Below are 20,200 nucleotides of genomic sequence, written 5' to 3' on the forward strand. Positions count from 1 at the left end.
TATCAGCATTTATTTACATGATCGGTTTTCTTGTCCAGATTTTACGTGGAGCGGAATAAGTCATTCCAAAGACCAAGTATTCCCACTGCTATATTTTCCTAGTAGTGCTTTTTTTAAAGACCTGGTTTCTTTCCTATTGATAATAATCCCATGACTAATTCAATGCCTAATTAAATCATGCCTGTTCCTTTCCCTGCAAGTCGGCTCTGAAAACCCACCATTATCAGTAATCCGCAAATTCGTGCACCTATTGGACCAAAGTGACTTGGATTTCCAGGAGGAGCTGGAGGTTGCGCAATTAAGGGGAGAAGTGGTGACCAAGATCAGGGGTACCCAACAGCTGGAGAAAGACTTGAACCTGATGGACATCAAGATTGGGCTCCTGGTGAAGAACAGGATCACACTAGAGGTCAGTGGGGAGAGCGGGACGGCTGGCTCCCAGAAGAGAGAAGATGCGTGTGTATTTGTCCACAACACTTTGGTCCAGCTAAATTCATTCAGAATCCAGAATGAGTGGTCCAAAGTTCACTTACCATTTTCATTACAAAGTTGTGGTTCTCGGACTGCACAAGTCTTCCCCCGCCCCCTTTTAAAACATTTTTATAAGGCTTCTTTACCAGTCTGAAATGAAATTCGTATGAAATAAGACTGATTTACATATGTACCTTCATAACAAGACTAAGGCCTTTATATAAATGTAAGAGGGAAACAAAAAGAAAGTAATCTACAATTAAAACATACATTTCAAAATGAAAATACACAGGCCCAGTGCCGTTAGAAGACGTGATAAAGTTACCAGAAGAAGGGCCTCTTCCCGGAGTGCCCAGGCTGAGAGGGCTAGAGATGGGACTCTCCCAGGAGGTGGTGGAGCTGTCGGGGCTTCCATTTTCCAAAATGGGCCTCCACTCTCCGTAAAGTTCAGAATAAGCAGGGTATAGTCCTCTGAACCCTCTGTTTATGCAGGATTGTGGTCCTGGAAAATAAAGCGTTTATTGAAATAGTAGAGGATATGTATTGTGCTTATACCTAAAACAGATTCTAAGCTCAATTAATTATACAAAGAATTTTTATCCATGTGAATAACTGAACTTTCAAAACTTCAGAGATGCTGGATGTGGGACAATTACTTATACAGGACAGCAGAGCAGCTGCCATCCCTAACCCTCTCCCCCCTAGAAGCCCCTAGTGCTCTCCAGTCGTTCAGAAGTTAAAAAAGTTTTTTTACGCATTCCCAAAATGGCCACTACAGAGTGGAACTGCCCCAGCTGTAGGCTCTAATAATGCCGTTGTTTCAGATCTGTATGAAACCTGACAATGTCAGAGCTCCCTACAACCACGTAAAAAGTTTACATTTAACCCAGAAAAGGACACTGTTAGGGTAAGGCCTGTCTCTGCATTCCTGCTTTTCGTGCTGCATCGGTTTTCAGAAAAATGATAGGTCAAGTGAGGAAGCTGCCCCTGTGTGAGCTCTGAGGAGGCTGCAGGGGTCAGAGGGGAGAGCCCACTGCCAGGGACTGAAAGGTGCAGGGGAGCTGGGAGGTGAGCAGCCCTGGGAGGCTAAGCCTCGCAGAGATAACAGTGAAATCAATAGTTGAAGCGCAAGTAAGGAAATTAGAGCAAGTTGCAGTATAGGAAAGGACCACTTTTTTCCTAAATATTAAGAAATAAAACTACAATTTTAGTGTTCTTCATTTAACTCTATTTTCATCATTTTGTCTAGAAAACCAACAGAACTTACTCTTCTTTTAAAAATGATGTTTGTATTGTTTGACACACGTGAGAATTTTTAGAGTATAATGTAATCCAGAAGGTCTGTGAGAGAATGCCTTTTACAGCTGTTTTACCCAGTTCCCATGAAGTTCTAAACAGGAAATGCCTTGTCTTTCAGAATAAAGGCTTAGTTGCAAAGCAGTAAATAGAAATAATACATAGCTTAGAGAAATTCAATCATGGCAGATTTTCAGATCCTCATGAATGTTTAGGGTTTTTTAAAAAAAGTATTCCTAATTAATGAATAAAATTAATTTTTCAGCTTATATTTTTGAACACTGAGTATTTATCAACACTAATTAAAGTTAAGCCAATGATTATTAAATGTAGCTGTAAGTCCTATAACTGATAATAGCATTTTAGTGTGATGATATGAATAGTGCAGTTAAAGCTTTATTTATAGTGGTGAAAAGTAAGAAAACAACCTAACACAAAGACAATAAACAGAAGACAAATAGAATTAGTTTAACATGTGTGTTGTACAGCCCCTAAAAATTATATTTTTGAAGAACATTTAAGGGCAAAGGAAATGATTCACAATATAATGGGGAAAAATAGTACCTAAAACAGATTTTATTTATCATATTATATAAAAATACATATGAACAAAAGTTAAGTAATTTTTCTTTGGATGGTAGTACTAAACTATTTTACTCTTTTTTTTTTTTTAAACTGAGCATGAGCTTAATGTGAAGTAAAGATTTCAAAGGGAAGTAAATTAGTTCTGATATAGCAACTCTAGCTCTCTCTAGCAACCATGAGCCTTACAATTCTTTTAAAATTTGCAATCCTCCTAGAAATCTGAGTAAGTTAGTGGGTGAGTGAAATGGTTAACATTGGTTTTAGGCACAGAGAATAGTATGGAGCCAGGAGCAAAGCAACCAAAGTAGAAGTTTTTTAGAAGCCATAAGGAGCAAGAAAGGTGTAGACTACAACTCGCTTGCAGGGCAACCTAAATAGAAACCACAAAGCACTGAGAATCAGTGAAGTTCCCCTGTGAGTGCAGACTTGCAGACCAGGGCTACCTGAAACCCTGGAGAGAGATTTATTTAATTGCTTAGTTTTATCACTTCACTGAGCCTCGTTTTCTTTTCTGGAAAATGTGGCAAATACATACACTGTTCTTTATCGTCACAACTCAGTAAGATTGTGGTATTAGTAAGCCCACTTTATAGATTTAGGAAAGTGAGGCCTAGAGGCCGACTAACCTGTGCAGAGTCACAAAGCTAATTATGCTTTGTAGATACCCTTATTTTTATGACACCAAAGCCCACGCCCTTTGTGCTAGCCCATTCCTTCTCCAAAAATGTTTATATTATCTGCATGCAGATATCCTGTTATCAGAGGAAGGGCAAAGATGGTGCCGTTTAGGGCAACACTGCGATGTGGGAATATCATGAACAAGGTAAATGCTGTTGTTCCTTTACACCCATATCCCTCGTTTTCAATATTTGACAAGAATGGAGATGATTAGATTTCTATTAATAAAAAGCACATGCCCCTGTTTATAACCCCTGTTTAGATTGGCCTTTGTCCCTTTCTTCAAGCTTCCCAAAACAAACTTCCATTCACACAAGAGCAGCTGGAACCAAGGCGCAATTTCACAGGGAGGAGGGAAGAAGGGCCTGCGGCCTCCCCTCTGCGCCTGGTCTCCCGCACACAGACTCTGCTCCGTCTGCACAGCCCGGAGCCCTCGCGCCGCCCTCCGCTCCAGGGCTCAGCATTTGTCTCTTGTCTCCCTTCCTCCATGACTCTCTCTGTCCTGTCTTCACCAAATTTATTTCTCACAGAAAGGAATTTAGTCCCGCCCCAGAGCTTGCTACCACCCCGGCCCTCTCTTCTCTTCCATATATATCAAAAAACATCATCCTAAAAGTGAAGTCTGGAACAAAACAAATGAAAAGTCTCTGGTTGCCAAAGCTGCCTTCCTTGAAAGTAGTCTGGAGAGGGTTATAAGTACCAAGCTTTTTTTTTCTGACATACATAATTAAAACCAAGATAATCAATTTATTCCACATATTTGAGGGAATTGAATGATTTATACATCACTAGTTATTTGAAGAAGGCAAACCTAGGTTAAATGGCAACATAAGCCAGTAGTCTAATTAAGTCTTAAGACTTCTGATAAAGATAGACATTGGCAGCTACCTGCTAGACTTCCCCTTAATCTCCATCTGGTGGTAACTGTGCTTCCTTCCTTCATTTTCATGTATTTTATATATTTGTGAAATAAGGGAGGGGGGTAATGTTGCCTTTTGAAAAGTTTTATGGACATGCAAGTCAAATTCCCCTCTTTTCCCATATAAGCAATTAGGGAGCCAGAAGTATATGGCTAAGGTTGTCTCTCTCTAAGCTGAGAATGACAGAATGAAATCATGAACCCAGAAGGCAATGGATGTGTAACCCCATAGAACTATCTTTCCTGAAGCTCAGAAAAAAACTTTTTTTCCTACCGATGTAAGGACACCAGCTATGGGAGAATGGGGAACTAGGAGGTAAGCTGGTTTAGAGCTTGTTCTGGATGCAAAAGCTGACAGCGGTTTTCATCCGCAGAGAACCCCGTCCCAACTGGCAATGGGGCAGGCAGGGCTGTGGTGGTCAGAATGGCTCCAGGGCTCCGCCGGCCCTGGGCGGACGGGCGGGGGTGCTAGAACGCCCGCGGTGCGCGCGCGGCAAGGCTCCACGGTGCCTGAGACGTCCAGAGTGCCCCGCTCCGGAGCAGGGGCCGAGCATCCTGATGCCGGCTGCCCAGTCCTCAGGCCTAGGTCGGCTTAAGAGCTCAGTGAAGCAGATGGAAGAAGTTTTAGGACAAACAACAACTTCCTTGCCACCTACTCTGCGGGGCAGTGAGCCAGCGTTGAATGGCGGAGGAGGCACTCTACAGCAGTGGCTCTCACGTGGGGCATGTGCCATCAGTGGGTCATGAAATAAGTTAGTGTGCCACGCTGGCAGTCTTTAAATAGAGTAAAAGCAAACTGAAAATGTCAAAGCATATCTCAGTAGTAAGGGTAAGTACTGATTAGGGGCGTGTGTGTTTACCAACAAAAGATGTAAGCTGTATTTTTTACTGTGGGTCTCTGTAAAAATGTTTGGTAGACCCTTATCAAAAGGACCTACTCTTCTTCATGACCCTTTAAGCTCCTGAAGGGGACACAATAGCCTGAGGTAGCCACTTAACAATGTTTTCAGCCACACATTTTCCAAGATGGTTAACGGAACATGATTAGGGGAAAAATACTAATTACGTTAAATATTGAAAGGATTCCTTTCCCTTTCCTCTCTAATTAATTTCTACCTTCCATAGTTTTGCAAGTGCTTTTATAGATTGAAAAGATATAATTCACTCTTTTAAAATGGACAATTCAGTGACATGTTTAGTATCACAAAATTGTGCAACGATCACTTCTATCTAATTCTAGAACAGTTTTAACACCCTACAAAGAAACCCCAAAGGAAATGTAGTTATTTGATCATCTTTGAGTTAGTTTTTGCTTGTGGTGTAACGTAGGGGTTTGACTTCTTTTTAACAAGCATCATTTGTTGAAAAAGCAATTTTTCTTTATTGAATTGTCTTGGCCTACATTACAGCTTAAGAACAAATAAGTACAGCTTTGGAGAATAAATATTACAAAAGAAAAATTAACCTACAATCTGAGTTTTCTTAATTTGTGTAACATTCTCTATTCCCTTCTTCATGAGGGAAATGTGGGAAATTAATCTTTTCAAGTACATGGGTCTCTGTGTATGTCACAGGAGCAGGTAAAGAATACCAGAGTAAAAAGTAGTAATTCTGTAAAAAAAAATTTTTTCCAGGATGTAATTTCACACAGAACAAAGCTGAATAAGAAAAAAGGTGGAGAAATGCAAATACTGAATAACACTGACAACCAGGGAATCAAAAGTTTGAGTAAGGAGAGGAGAAAAACACTAGAAACCTATCAGCAGCTGTTTTATCTTTTACAGGTGAGAACAATTTATTTCACAATGCATTTTGAATAAATACTATCTATGTTCCATGTTTGTGGTTTACAATGGATCTTTCCCCATGCTGAAACTATAATAGCTTACATGTTCTGAGCACCTAAGTACCAAGGACTATCCTAGGTTCTTTACATACATCATCTCATTTAATTCTTACTGCAACCCTGGAAGCCATCAGAAAATAGTTACTACTGTTATTCCCATATTGCGTATCAGAAAACCGAGGCACAGCAGTAAATGGTAAAACGAGGGTTTGGGGGGACCCAAGTAGTTTGACCTCAGATCCCATCATCCTAATGACTATATTATACTGCAGTTATCTGCAGAAATGGAATAAATCTAATAATAGCATAGGCAGATTACTGTTAACCATGAAAAAATTAACTGTGTGAAAAATAGACCAGAATCAGCATGACCTTCTTTTGAGGAAAGAGTGAGAGAGTTTGGATGAGGGAAATAGGGTACCTTTTTATTTATTTTCTTGGCATCCCTGAGATCTAAATGAATAGTAATTTTCCTTTGCTTCCAGAGTGCGGGTGAAAACTGATAAGCTGAACTGGTTATGGTTGGGTTCTGGTGGACCAGTTACTGTTTTATTTGACCATTGATTCAGCTTATCTGCACTTCCACAAGGTCCTAAAGGAAATTGAGTAAGTGATAGCGACAGATATAAAGAAAGCCTCCCCTGCAGCAAGAGAACTTTCCCACAAGAGCTGCATCAGCAGTTCTTCCTGGAGAATCAGGTGCCCCTGTTGGAGGGAGGTGGTGGTGGCGGCGGGGGGAGGGGTGGCGGCAGCTGCTGTCAGGGCGATGCCTGAATCTGTGCTTGAGGACGTCACTGACATTAGGTGTACAGAGAGCATGGTAGCCAAACCATAAATGAGGTGTGGCTAGGCCCACTGAGAGAAGTGGTGTTAATTCTGGAAGATTTGAGAACTTCCATTTAGAATAATAGATTGGAAAACAGGTGTAGTGCCACAGAGAGCCACAATGTGGCAGCATAGAAGGGACAATGTTAAAACAGAATTGTCCGTGGAATCCACTGCTTAATGTTAGCAGCCCTTCCAGAAAGAAAGAGGGCTCACACTAGGCAGGGAAGGGTTTGGGGCTGCCTAAATTAGGTTAGTAGTTATCCACCAGTTGGAAATGTAATCTTATAGACATTTATCACTTTTGACATCCACAGACTTCCAAATGTATAAAGCTTCTTTGATAGAATTTATGTCATATGGAAAGTGAAATTACAGTCATTGGCCTTAAACTTGTATTGTGTATTGTTTACCTGGTTACATAAGTGGAGGCTCATTAATGAGAAGGAGAAAAGGCACGGCACCATGTTTAGAATAATTCCACCAAGTTTTATACCCCAAACAATCAAAACTGATAGTCGCAGGACATGGCCAATCAGTTGTACTAAGTGAAGTGTCCCTTCTAATCATGTACTTTCCTTTACCTTTTCTTCTATCTCCCTTGGAGACATTAGCCTAAGATCAATGAAGGAACTATAGAATAGCAACGGTCTGGATTCCTTTGGACTATGCCTTGGCAAGAATTCTTAGCCAAAGTAGCCAATCAACTAGCATAGTTTTTGCTTTGGGCTTGTCTCTGCAGTATGAGCCTAAATTTAAAGATTTAGGACAGCTGAAAGTGATGAGGAGAGGGCTCCTTTAGCTTTAGACCAGGTTTCCTTTCATAATCCCATGTGCTTTGTGTCAGGAAAGAATCACTACGAAGCTATAAAGAAACTTGTCCTGAACTGCTTATTCATAAAATTTCAGCCACTCATCGTAAACTTGAAAGTAAATCTAAGTAGTAAAGTAAACTAGAATTTTGACTTTCTTAAAAACACTAAAACCAAACTGCTTGAATAGAGTTGTCCCTTGGTGTCCACAGTGGTTTGGTTCCAAGACTCCCAAGAATACTGAAATACATAACTGTTCAAGTCCTTTATATAAAATTAGGTAGTATTTGCATATAACCTCTGTACATCCTTCCATATATTCTAAATCTTCTCTAGGTTATTTATAATACCTAATGCAACATAAGTAGTTGTTATGCTATAGTGTTTAGGGAATAATGACAAGAAAAAATTCTGTACCTGTTCAGAATAGATACAGCCATTGTAAACCTAACTATACATTATACATCAGCAATAAAGTAACTTTCTTCCAAATATTTTTGATCTGCGGTTAGTTGAATCCATGGATGAAGAACATACAGATATGGAGGGCCAACTGTATATTAGATGAACACTAACTAGTTTCCATGTATGGCAAATTTTCTTTTCTCATCAGAAGGAAGATAAAAAGTAGTTATCTCATTATAACCTAAATACCATTTTTTTTTTTCTCTGCTCACTCTCACCTGGTTGGTGTAGCTACTAGAGAAAAACCCTATTACTGGTGCTGTATCTCATGGACTCTGTCCTCAGCTGAGCCCTCAGGGCTCCATTTCAATGTTTTTAAAATTCTTGTCTATTTTTAAGTTCTCTTTTTTTTTCTTGTCAGTTTCTTCTGGCATTTACTCCATCATCTGTCCTGGTCTTCACCTCTGTCTTTAGCCTCCCTACTTCACTCCTAAGTTCTCACCCCCTGTAAAACATTATAGCCGTCCCTCTGTCTTCACATGTAAACATATCCTTTTTCTTTTTAGTGTCAGAATATGGGATGTTCCCTTCTTTTCATTCATCACTTCTAGGACAGCTGGGCTCTTGATTCATGCTTTCCAGTCCATTCAGATCCCAGATTCTATTAGCCACCCCCTCTCTCTCCTGTGTGTTGAAAATAAACATTAACATGTGGCTCAAAATGCTTAACAGTGTAAAGTCGATAATATATTATGCTTCAATATATCATACAGTATATGAAATTTAAATTTGATTATAACTGTCTAATATAATTTTCTGTAGCATAATATTAAGATTAACTGATGTCTTTTAAAGTCTTATTTTGTACCAGATACTCTTCTGTTTGCTGTATACATATCAAGTCATTGACAGAGAACTGCGTGCTCATCTCCGATATAATAATATTTTAACATATAGTTTTGGGGGGCTTTTTCCTTCTCTCCTTTTTTCTCTTAGACCAATCCTTTATACCTGGCTAAGCTGATTTTCCAGATGCCACAGAACAAGTCTACTAAATTTATGGATACTGTTATTTTCACACTATACAATTATGCCTCCAATCAGCGAGAAGAATATCTACTCCTCAAACTTTTTAAAACTGCTCTGGAAGAAGAAGTAAAGTATGTATATAAACATATATGTAAAAATACCAATGAACAGATTCTTTTGTTAGTGGTGGCTTTCTCTGATTTACTAAAAGTGATTTAAAATTCCCTTATAAGTTATTTATACCTATTAAAATATATCAATTTTTTGAGAAATTTCTATATCAGTATTGATATACTCAAGTACAACGTTCCCCCAACTATCTTTCCTAATGCTGAACTAACTTTTGACTTTGCAACTGTACAACTGGAAATCAAAAGCTTTTTGAAACTCAGAAAGAACATTTAACTAAAATTCTGTGAGTAATAAAGTCATAAGTGGTTGAGGATAAGGATCACTGCTAAATAGTCTTCCCCTTTTATCGGAACTTAAGCTTGTTTTTGCTAAGTTGTTTTTTGACTCAGTTAATATAAAAAAAGAAAGGTGTAGGTAGCTATAATCAATGCGGGGCGGGGCGGGGGAGAGGGAGAAATGCCCTTAGCCAACTCGATGGGCCTTATCTGCCATTCTCACTTGATACCTGAAGCTAGGCTAGTTCCTATGTGTCCCTGCAGCCTATTAGCCAGGCATCTCTGCCCTCAGTGTGTCTATAAACCAGCATGACAAAGAGAATTCATGAGAAACGGTATGCTATAGAGAGGAATAAGGTAAGAACTAAATGAGTGATGGGCACAGTGTAACAGATCAAAGGAATGGTAAGAAAAGTTCCGATTAGGTCAACTGATAAAGATTTTATGGAAGAGGAGGTAGTTGACCCAAAACCTTGAAGAATATCTAGTTTCATAAAAAGAAATAGAAACAGAAAATAAGGCCCAGTGGTGATAGAAATAGCATGGGCCATGGTTCGAGAAAAAGAAGATTGGTCTAGCCAAGATGTGACTTAATGAGCAACTACTGGGAAGTGAAGCTGGAAAGATAGGTTGAGCCAAATCGTGGAAGACAGTGAGCACAGGCCCAAGTGCTGAGGCTCTTTTTTCCTTCCCAGGAAGCTGAAGGTTTTTGAGAAGGATATATGGACATGGCCACACTGGGTTTTTAGAAGATTGACCTGCTGACCATGTGTGAACAGTATGAATTAGAGATACACACGTCAGAGAAATGAAAGAAAGTGATGACAAAAGATAGTTTGTATTTTTTAACACGCTAAGGAGAACATGTGGGTGAAAATGCCCAGCAGAAAACTGGAAATTCAAGACTAACTCCCAGAAAAGAGATAGAAATTAGATATGGAGATCAAAGGACAGGTTCCAGAGAGATGGTAATCAAAGTTGTGCATGCGAGTAAGATCTGAGGAGACAGCATGTAGAAAGTGAAGGAAAACAATTCAAAGGTGGGAAGAGGAGGCAGCCAAAGCTCAGATAATGGCACTTCCAGTCCCTAAAGGGAAAGCACACAGAAAAGGGAAACAGTAGCCAAGTGGCAGGAAGGTAAGAAACTGCACAGAGATGAAGGGGAGGAGAGAGAGAGCAAAGGGGTTGGCAGCTGCAGTTGAGAAGGGTGCTCCCAGCCCCATGACATAGCCGGAAGCCGCACTGCATGGAATCTGAGTGGGACGTGAAGACATGGAGATAGTGCATTCACTCAAGAAAGTTATTTTTGAAATTTGGTAACTAGATGGGTCACAATACTTACACAGTGTCACCCAGTGTTATTAGCCTTGGCCCATTCACAGTTCAATCTTGCCTCCTCGATTTAAACTAAGGCCGAAAAGCTACTTTTAAATCCTTAAATTTTTCAAATAAGAAACACTCATCTTACAAATGATAGCTTCCTTTTAAGTCACACCATCTTTGATCTTCAGTGGAGAAAAATATAGCCCCACAAAACCCTTGCCTGCCAGAGAGCATATACACTGTTTAAAACTATCCGCAGAGGCAAACCATTTTGTTTTGGCTTGGGCTTCTTTTTAGGTCGAAGGTGGACCAGGTACAGGACATCGTTACTGGGAACCCTACAGTCATCAAGATGGTTGTCAGCTTCAACAGAGGTGCCCGTGGACAGAACACACTGCGCCAGCTCCTGGCCCCAGTGGTGAAAGAGATCATTGATGACAAGTCCCTGGTCATCAACACAAACCCTGTAGAGGTGTACAAGGCTTGGGTGAACCAACTAGAAACACAGACTGGAGAAGCCAGGTAACAAAGCCAGTATAAAGTTGCTTTTCAATCATGGTTTATGATCATTTTTACCTGTGTAACATATATATATATATATATATATAAAACTCTGTCAAACTCTGTTAAAAGAACAAAATTTACTGTGTATTCCATTTCAATCCAAGATGTTACTTCCCTTTAAAACAGGGATGCTCAACCTTTTCACCTCATGGCATATATAAGTTAATTACTAAAATTCTGTGTCATACCAAAAACACATCTTTTGCTGATTTGACAAAAAACATGTTTAATTTTGATTCATTCACACCAGATGGCTATTGCTCTGTTGGCTGTTATCATTTTTTTATTTGACAGTCTAAGGGAAAAGTGGTCAGTGCCCCTGACTAAATAGTCAGGCTTTGCATGTTTTAAATATTCTTGCAGCTGAAAATTCCTGCTTGAACATACCATGCAAGTCACATTCGTGTACTACCGTTCATCTTGATAGTATATGATGCTGTCAAATTTCAGTACCAGTTGATCTCCAAAGCCACAGCTTCTATAATTCTCTCCCTTGGTTATTCTTTGTGTTTCTAATTCTAAACTAGACCTAGAAATGGGACATACTATCTCTTCACTGGATATGCATACTTTTTTATATTTACGAAGTGAGTAACTTTAACTGCAAGCATCAACAAGCCAGGTGGGATTGGCTTGTTTTAGGTAGTGACTTGTATATCGGAGCAATCCTAGCTTTTTATTTCCTGCTGAAGGATGCCTTGTGAAATCATTCCGATATGCACAGAGACCTTCCTGGTTGTCACAACACTGAAACAGCAAAAGTTGGGCACAGTCAAATATTTAGCTCTGGGGGATTTGTTAGATAAATGTTTGTGAAGCACATAATGGAGTAGTAAGTAACTATTTAAAACCTTGATATAGAAATATATGTATTGAAAAATGTTCACAATTTAGTTTCAGTTGCAGTTAGTACTGTAACCCATTTTCTTTAAAAAGAAATGCTTGTGCAAACATGCACACTCACAGGCAGGCCATGTATGGGGTGTGTCTATACATGAACTGCATTATACCCATGAGTGTACGAGGCCCATATACATACATGCCTAGAAGGAGGACCCAGAAAGCTATGGACTAAGATATGAAAAGTGGTTGTCTACAAATTGGCATTTTTTTCTTGTTGGCTTATGTGCAATTTTTACTGTAAAGAGCATAATGCTTTTTATAATTTTTTAAAAGGGGGCAGGGAGAGGAAGGAAGTTAGCTTAGTCTGCATTACCTGGGCCTGCCAGTCACTTTGCCAGAAGAGCTCTGGGGGAGAGCCTGGAGTCCCCTGCTCCATTAGTGGCAGAGGACCGTCTGGGCATGCGAGGCCTCCCCTCACTTAGGAAACTTCTTGTCTCCGGAGTTGACAGGCAAAGTCCAGTTCACTACACAAAAGTTGACTATAGGATCAACATGGCAAGGATAGAAATGCATGTACCTAAGCCCTATAAAATTGAAAGCCCTTGTTGTGTTTTCAGCAATCTGCCCTATGATGTGACTGCAGAACAAGCGCTAACATACCCAGAAGTGAAAAGTAAATTGGAGGCATCCAATGAGAGCCTGCGAAGGGTCACCGACAAAGTCCTGAACTCCATCATCTCCTCCCTTGACCTGCTGCCGTAAGTGCTATACATAGCAACTTCAGCATTCTTTGCTGAAAGTTCTTGAAATAATACGTAAATACCGGTAGTGAAGATAGGAATTTTCTCTCATATTGTGTTTGTTGTACTATTTTAAACATTTGCCTACACTTGCATTTTGAATTCATAACTATTCTCCAAAGAGGGAGACAATACAAACCAGTACCCAGTTACGATCATCCACGGAAGTCCCAAGATTCTGTTACCATCTCATTTTATGTTTAATTTTTAGGAAATTGCTCAGCTTTAGTTGACTAGAACAATTGATGTCTATTCCTTTATTACTTAGCTTTTTTCCATTATTTTCTTTTGTCATCTGTTTTACATGTAGTTATGGATTGAGGTATATAGCCAAAGTACTGAAGAATTCGATCCATGAGAAATTTCCCGATGCAACAGAAGATGAGCTATTAAAGGTAGATTTTCAAGGGTAATCTCACCATAGCTTCCTCTTGGGGATATGATACAAAATGACCGAACACCCCATTTTGTAAGATTTTTTCACCTCCTATGACTATTTATAATAAGCTACAGATCTATTTCTAATAGCTATCAAGATTATTGATTATGCTGAGGTTAATTTGGAGATCTTACACATTATTGAGATTCTTTATATTAGAGCATTTAGCAGGGGGAAATAGCATATTTTTCACCAAAAAATAATTTTGTTGACTATATTAGTAATGTGTGATTGTATTAGTAGTATGTGATTATATTCACTACCTGCAACTACTTTAGGAAAAATCCCAAATCCTCGAGTGTTCTCTCTTAAAAATAGTCTTCTACATCACTCCAGATTGTTGGGAACCTCCTGTACTATCGGTACATGAACCCAGCTATCGTAGCTCCAGATGGCTTTGATATCATCGACATGACAGCTGGCGGTCAGATAAATTCTGACCAGAGGAGAAACTTGGGTACGGTGGCCAAGGTCCTTCAGCATGCAGCCTCCAACAAGCTGTTCGAAGGAGAGAACGAGCATCTTGCATCTACAAACAATTATTTATCAGACACATATCAGAAGTTCAGGTGAGAGGGGTCATTACTTTTGGAGAAACTTGCAAGTTTCTCCAATGTGTGTTCTGCATTCAGAGCTGGAGTTGGGGGACAGGAGCCTTTGATGGCTGCATATGCTTCTTCTATGAGTGAACACTGGGAGCGGGGGTGTGGATGGAGGGACAAGAAGGCTGGGTCATTTCTATCTGGTGCTCCCCATCCCATCCCCGGATTCCCTGTTACATTGAATCATCCCCATATGCGTTATTTCTGCTGTCGACGAAATGAAATATTTACTCTTGGTAGTATGCTGCAGGCTTACAGTACTTAGAATAAAAAATCAAGATAGCTGATTTTTGCTTTTTTGAACTTAAGAAAAGGGTTTCGTTTGTTTTTAAGAATTTGTTCAACAAGGAGAAACTTGCCTGTCTATATCAAACAGTAAGGAGGAAACTGAGTAGTTGCTTTTGAAAGGTTGGGAAGATCTGGCTTTTATATTTGTTGAGGAATATGTGTGTGATATGTTCTGTTCCATTCTTAAACCTTTCCTAATTAATCATGTAAGACTTAAGTCTATTGACTTTCAAAGCAATCACTAATTATTCCACAACAACATGAAAGGAGTGAGTCTAGCAGGAAGGTGTCCTCACCCTGGAGCTCTTCTCTGAGGAAGCACATTCCCCTTGGCCTTCATTTTTTCTCTTGTCTGCCATTCAGTCAGTAGGTCATAGAAGTATAACATAAATGTGGCCTCTTTCACTCCTTACTTGGAAAATGTTAATTTCTCGTTCCTCAGTTGTATTCTAGATTACTGATTTACCTACTGACAAGGAGAGTTTGTGATTATTAATCTCTATTTGTGATTTATGGTCTCTTTTGAAAAACAAAAAATCCCCCAAATCCTCTTACCACAGGAAGTTTTGATTTCCTCAAGCTGCTAATTTTAGGTCTTCTCACTGACTGAAAAACTAATATCCATTTCCCTGCAAACCCTTACTGGCTATTATAGACTCCCTTTACTTCTTTTTTTCTCGGATTATTCCTATCAACCATCTGTGTTCCCAACTCTCCCTCATTTAAAAAGAACCAAAAGCCTCCCCTCACCTCCTCTTAAATCCATCTTTTTTTCTCTCTTCCACTAATATTTGAGCACCTCAGCAACCATGAAAAATTATAGCTGAGAAAGTACAGAAGACCAGTTTTCACATGGAAACATGCTCCTACTCCATTCCCACATGGCTGCCTGCCATTACCTCCCCCAGCCTTGGGGTGGGAAGCTTGCGGTCATTTCTTGTGTATAAGCCTTGGGTACCCTGAGGAGATATACCAGGGATGGTGTGAGGCACATGAAACATTTACAACTTTATAGAACAGAATACCTACTCTAACTGGGCAAAAGGTCATTCTTAAACCATGATCTCAACCCACCTGGCTTTCTCAATCTCTCTGTCTCACCTTGCTATAGCTTGAAATAGCAGCCATTTTAGTCTTGCTTCTGGAGGACTGGGGCATTGTACACACCTGTGTGTCTATGCTTAATAGTACTTCCATCAGGTATAACTGTTGTTTGGATCAACTAAGAGTAGAATAAGCTTAACTCAAATTTTTGTCAGGTTGGTAACAGAAGCTCTGAAGGGTTCTTAGTGTGTTGAATTGTGCCACTTAAAGTAGCAAATTTGATTAATCTTTTTTGGGGGGAGGGGGCATTGTTTTCTCTAGAAAGTCTTGATTCTTAGATCAAGGAATATCAGCCTTGACATTTTTGTTTAAATTTCAGGGGCCATTTAAAAATAATATATTCTTGCCCTGGCTGATATGGATTGAGTGTTGGCCTGTGAAGCAAAGGGTCACTGGTTCGATTCCCAGTCAGGGCACTTGTCTGGGTTGCAGGCCAGGTTCCCAGTAGGGGGGCACCTGAGAGGCAACCACACACATATTTCTCTTTCTCCCTCCCTTCCCCTCTAAAATAAGTAAATAAAATATTTTTTAAAAATAATATATTCTTTAAATGACCTGCCCATCATTTTATTATATTGAGTCACTAACAGGGCTCTTACTGCTGTCTCCATTCCTTTGTGAGGAGCTGGGTTCAACATCCAGAAACATGGACTCAGCTTTCGCAGTCGCCAGCCTGGCAGATGTTGTGACAACTGCTCCTAGGGTTTCAAACAAAGAACAAAGAACTGGCCATCATCATTCCAGATTTCCTCACAATTTATGAAGCTGTTTAACTCATGGAATTTGACTATCTTACAACTTTTTTTGTTGTTGTTAGGAAATATTTCAAAGAAGCGTGTGATGTCCCCGAGCCAGAAGAAAAGTTTAATATGGATAAATACACAGATGTGGTGACAGTCAGCAAACCAGTGATTTATATTTCAATTGAAGAAATCATCAGCACACATTCAGTAAGTGGGGTTAGAAAAGGCTCTTAGCAATGGACCATAGTTCAGACAGATGTCTCGTTCTTAAAATGCTTAGTTTCTCTACAGGGTTTACTTTTAAGCATGTGCCAGTACTCACATAAGTCATTCTAAGAAACCTTGGATTAATTATCCCCTGACTCTTATGCATTAGTAAAACTCTGCTTCCCAGACTAGGAAAGTTTACTCTTTCCATGATCTATTTACAGTCAGACTGTGAACGTGCAGTTTAAGCCTTAGCGGGGACAGGCCCTGGCATTTCCGTACCCACCACGGCCACTCAGCCTGAACTCCCATACACTGTCTCTCTCCCTTTCAGGAATTCTCTCGGCTTTTCCAGTAATTTCCTGGGGAAATAAGAATGTTTACTCTAATATTTGGACAGAAAACAAAACCAAGCAGACTGTTCAAGATTAGGGAAGAGAAGACACCCCCACTCAACAAAAGCCGCCTACAAAGAATCACTTCTGTTGTTCTGAAAACCCTCATTTTCTCAAAACAGCAGTTTCAGTCTGTGCTGTATCATAATAACGTCTCTGGTTCTCGTGCAAACATCACCGCCATCAGCCATTAGTGTGTATGGTGGGGGCAAGGCAGTTTGCTTGGCATTAAAGCCTTAGGTGGCTTTTCAGTCATTTTAAAGTAAAAGAGAGGCTAAACATTGAGAGGGTTTGGTGGGGGTTGGGACTTTGTTTCACTTTATTTTAAGACCAGGTGAATCTTATTTCCTGAACAATCTAGGTTCTTAAAAGGTAACCTTTTTGAGAATAGTTTTGGACCTTACCACTCCAAGCCAAGTCCTGGAGGTATATTTGCAATGTACCCCAGACTTTCAAGTCAGAACCAGCATCCTAATAAGATCCAAGGCAATTCAGATACACACTAAAAGTCAAGAATCCGTGTTTGAGGATGCACATGCAACACACAGCTAGGAGGAAAAATAAACAAATACACACTTCTTGGAAGTCCTACCCTGGCTTCCATTAAACGAGACATACTAACAAGTGGCTACATTGGTGCTCAAATTTTCAGTCTTTATTAGTAAGCTCTTCTAAGAAACTAAAACTTGACTACAGGTTTGAAAGAAAGATTGGACCTACTTTTGATTTTCCCCTCTCAGAGTTAGAACAGGGAACCTCAACATTTCAACAAGCTCCCCGTAAGTACTGTGAGTGACCTTAAACAAAGACAGGTCTGAACACCCCACTGAAGGAGTGTATTGACTGATTAAATGAAGAGGCTACACTTCTTTTCTCTGTATACAAACACCCAAAAGCAAAAAAAAAAAAAAAAAAAAAAAAAAAAAAAATTCCGTGTCCAGCAATGTATCATTTGCAAAAGTAACTTTCTAATGAGCAAGTAGATTCATTCATATTTCAGCAAGGCCCCATTTGTCTATTTCTATGATAGATTATCCATCTCAAAGAAAATGTCCACATGGTGTCTGCACATTCACTGATGGCAATACCCTCATGCAGAAAAAGTGTTAAGAGTTCTCTTTTAGAATCAGAGCTTCTTTCCCAAGGACGGCAGAGAGGAAATGTTATTGTATTAATTTAGACTGTTACTATTGAAGGAGAAACAGTCTGTTCTTTTTGTGACCAAAAATTGAAAGCAGAATCCAATCCTGGGAAAGGGAGCTTGTGACTGGTTTGGAATCCCTTCATGTGTTAGGGTGGAAGCAGATGTAATAGTGTGGGAGTCATGTAATTTCAAAGAAAGACTGTCCTGTTTGCCATCTGTCCCGAGTGAGGAGGTGTCCACAGTGCAGACACAGGCATGCAGCGGCACGACGTGCCAAGCCCTTGGCCACAGGCTTGCCACTTATTCTCGAAGGAACATGTAGAATCTCAAAACAAACTCATTAATGAGACATTTTCAGACAGTTTTTATGTTCTGTAATTATCAGAATAGAGGGGAGAAGCTGGCCCTGCCTTTCCAGAGACAGTAGCCAAATCACCTGTCCTTCCTCGTCAGAGAACAAGAACACAAATTTATCCACCTTGCTTATTTTGTTCTTGTCCCTAACTTACCTTCCCCACAAAATAGCCTATGCGTGACCCTCCCAGCTTTCATGAGGTCTTTATATTACCTCTATTACTTATATCTTTCTTTAAATCAACTCACCTTTTTATTTGTTTTTTAAAAAGTATGTATCTTTCTTTAAAACAAAATACCTCTAACAGTAGGAAAACTAGCATGCCTTGCAATATACAGAAGCTTTAAAAGTAAATAAGTACAGTGAAAACTGAGGGGTTCGATATAGTTGTGTCCTTGAAGCTATGCATCTTGAGACCTCCTCTCCCTTTCTTAAAAACCCAATTAGCAAGTGTCAAGAAGTGTTGAAAGTTCAGCATCAAACAGATACTCTCTCCTTCATTAATCTTAAAGATTAAAAGACAATGGAGGTTGAAGTAATCAAGGTAGTGTGGTACTGACATAAAGTAGACATACCAGTCAGTGGGCTAGAACTGAAGGTTGAGAAATAAACCTTCAAATTTATGGTCAATTCTTTTTTCAACAAGGGACTAAAACAGTCCAGTGGGGGAAATGATAGTATTTTCAACCAGCGGTGCTGGGGAAGCTGGAAAGCTGCATGCCAAGAACAAAGTTGGACCCCTTTCTTTATCCCTACTCAAGATAAACTGAAAATAGATCAGAGACCGAAATGTAAGAACTGAAAGCATAAAACTCTTAGAAAAAAGGATAGTAGATCTTTGTGACCTTAGACTAGGCAATAATTTCTTAGTTATGACACCAAACACACAAGCAGAAACAAAAAAAACATAGGTCAATTGGACCTCATCAAAATTAAACACTTTTATGCCATAAGCAGAGCCATCAAGAAATTGAAAAGACTACCAAGGGAATGAGGGAAAATAATTGCAAGTAATATATCTGTTAAAGGACTTGTATCCAAAATATACAAAGAAAACCTACAACTCAGTAAGATAAAAATCCCATTTTAAAATGGACAAATGTGCATCAAAAGACACAGTCAACAGAGTGAAAAGGCAACTCCACGAAGGGAGAAAATATTTGCAAATCATATATCAGAATATGTTTTACAAAAACTCCTACCATAGTTTTTAATATCGAGAATATTCTTTTTTAAAAAACAATTCCTACCACTTAACAACAACAAAAAAAGCAACCCAATTAAAAAATGAGCTAAGGCAGTGATTTTTCACCCAGTGTGCCACAAGAATTTTTAAAACATGCAACACCTGACTATCCAGTCAGGGCATTGATCTCTTGTTCCCTTAGGTTGTCAAATAAAAAAGTGACAGCCAATACAACAATAGCCATCTGGTATGTATGTGTCAAAATTAGACCTATTTTTTGTCAGATTGGCAAAAACTATATATTTTTTGTTGTGCTGCAAAATTTTAGTAATTAGTTTATCTGCACCATGAGATGAAAAAGGTTGAAAATTGCTGAGCTAAGGGCTTGACTAGACAGTTCTCCAAAGAAAATATACAAATGGCTGACAAGCACAGAAAAGAGGCTCAACATCACCAATGACTAGGGAAATCCCAAAGAAAAGAACAATGATGTTGCCTTACTGTGTTAACAGAGACGGCCAATAAATCTACTCTTTGATTTGAGGGGAAAACCCCTCAGTGAGATACCACCTCATACCCATTATGGTACTATCAGAAAAACAGAAAATTAGTGTTGGCAAAAATGTGGAGAAAATGGAACCTTTTTATGCTATTGGTGGGAATGTAAAATGGTACAGCTGCTATGGGAAACAGTGTGGTAGTGCCTCAAAAAATTAAAAATAGAATCACCATATAATCCAGAAATTCCATTTCTGGGTATATACTCAAAAGAATTGAAAGCAAGGTTAAAGACATGTTTGTACACACACGTTCATAGTAGTCTTATACAGTAGCCAAGAGGTAGAAGCAACCTGTGTCCATCAATGGATGAATGGGTAAACAAAATGTGATATAGACATATAATGGAATATTATTCAGCCTTCAACAGGAAGGA

At 39.4% G+C, this 20,200-nt stretch overlaps 1 protein-coding gene across 1 annotated transcript in view; it reads left to right on the forward strand.

Annotated features, from left to right (window-relative positions):
* IQGAP2 (IQ motif containing GTPase activating protein 2) overlaps positions 1-20,200 on the forward strand; it is a 265,815-nt gene that overhangs the window by 222,919 nt on the left and 22,696 nt on the right. Inside the window, exons 21-28 of the mRNA XM_054578505.1 lie at positions 201-409; positions 5,584-5,733; positions 8,834-8,997; positions 10,894-11,118; positions 12,621-12,761; positions 13,114-13,198; positions 13,579-13,811; positions 16,054-16,186. Coding sequence (XP_054434480.1) covers positions 201-409; positions 5,584-5,733; positions 8,834-8,997; positions 10,894-11,118; positions 12,621-12,761; positions 13,114-13,198; positions 13,579-13,811; positions 16,054-16,186 — 1,340 coding nt within the window. The remainder of the gene's footprint in view (positions 1-200; positions 410-5,583; positions 5,734-8,833; positions 8,998-10,893; positions 11,119-12,620; positions 12,762-13,113; positions 13,199-13,578; positions 13,812-16,053; positions 16,187-20,200) is intronic.

The sequence above is a fragment of the Pteronotus mesoamericanus genome, unplaced genomic scaffold (genome assembly GCF_021234165.1).
Source record: "Pteronotus mesoamericanus isolate MK-2021 breed Mesoamerican mustached bat unplaced genomic scaffold, CSHL_Meso_final contig_50, whole genome shotgun sequence".
Taxonomy (NCBI): Eukaryota; Metazoa; Chordata; class Mammalia; order Chiroptera; family Mormoopidae; genus Pteronotus; species Pteronotus mesoamericanus.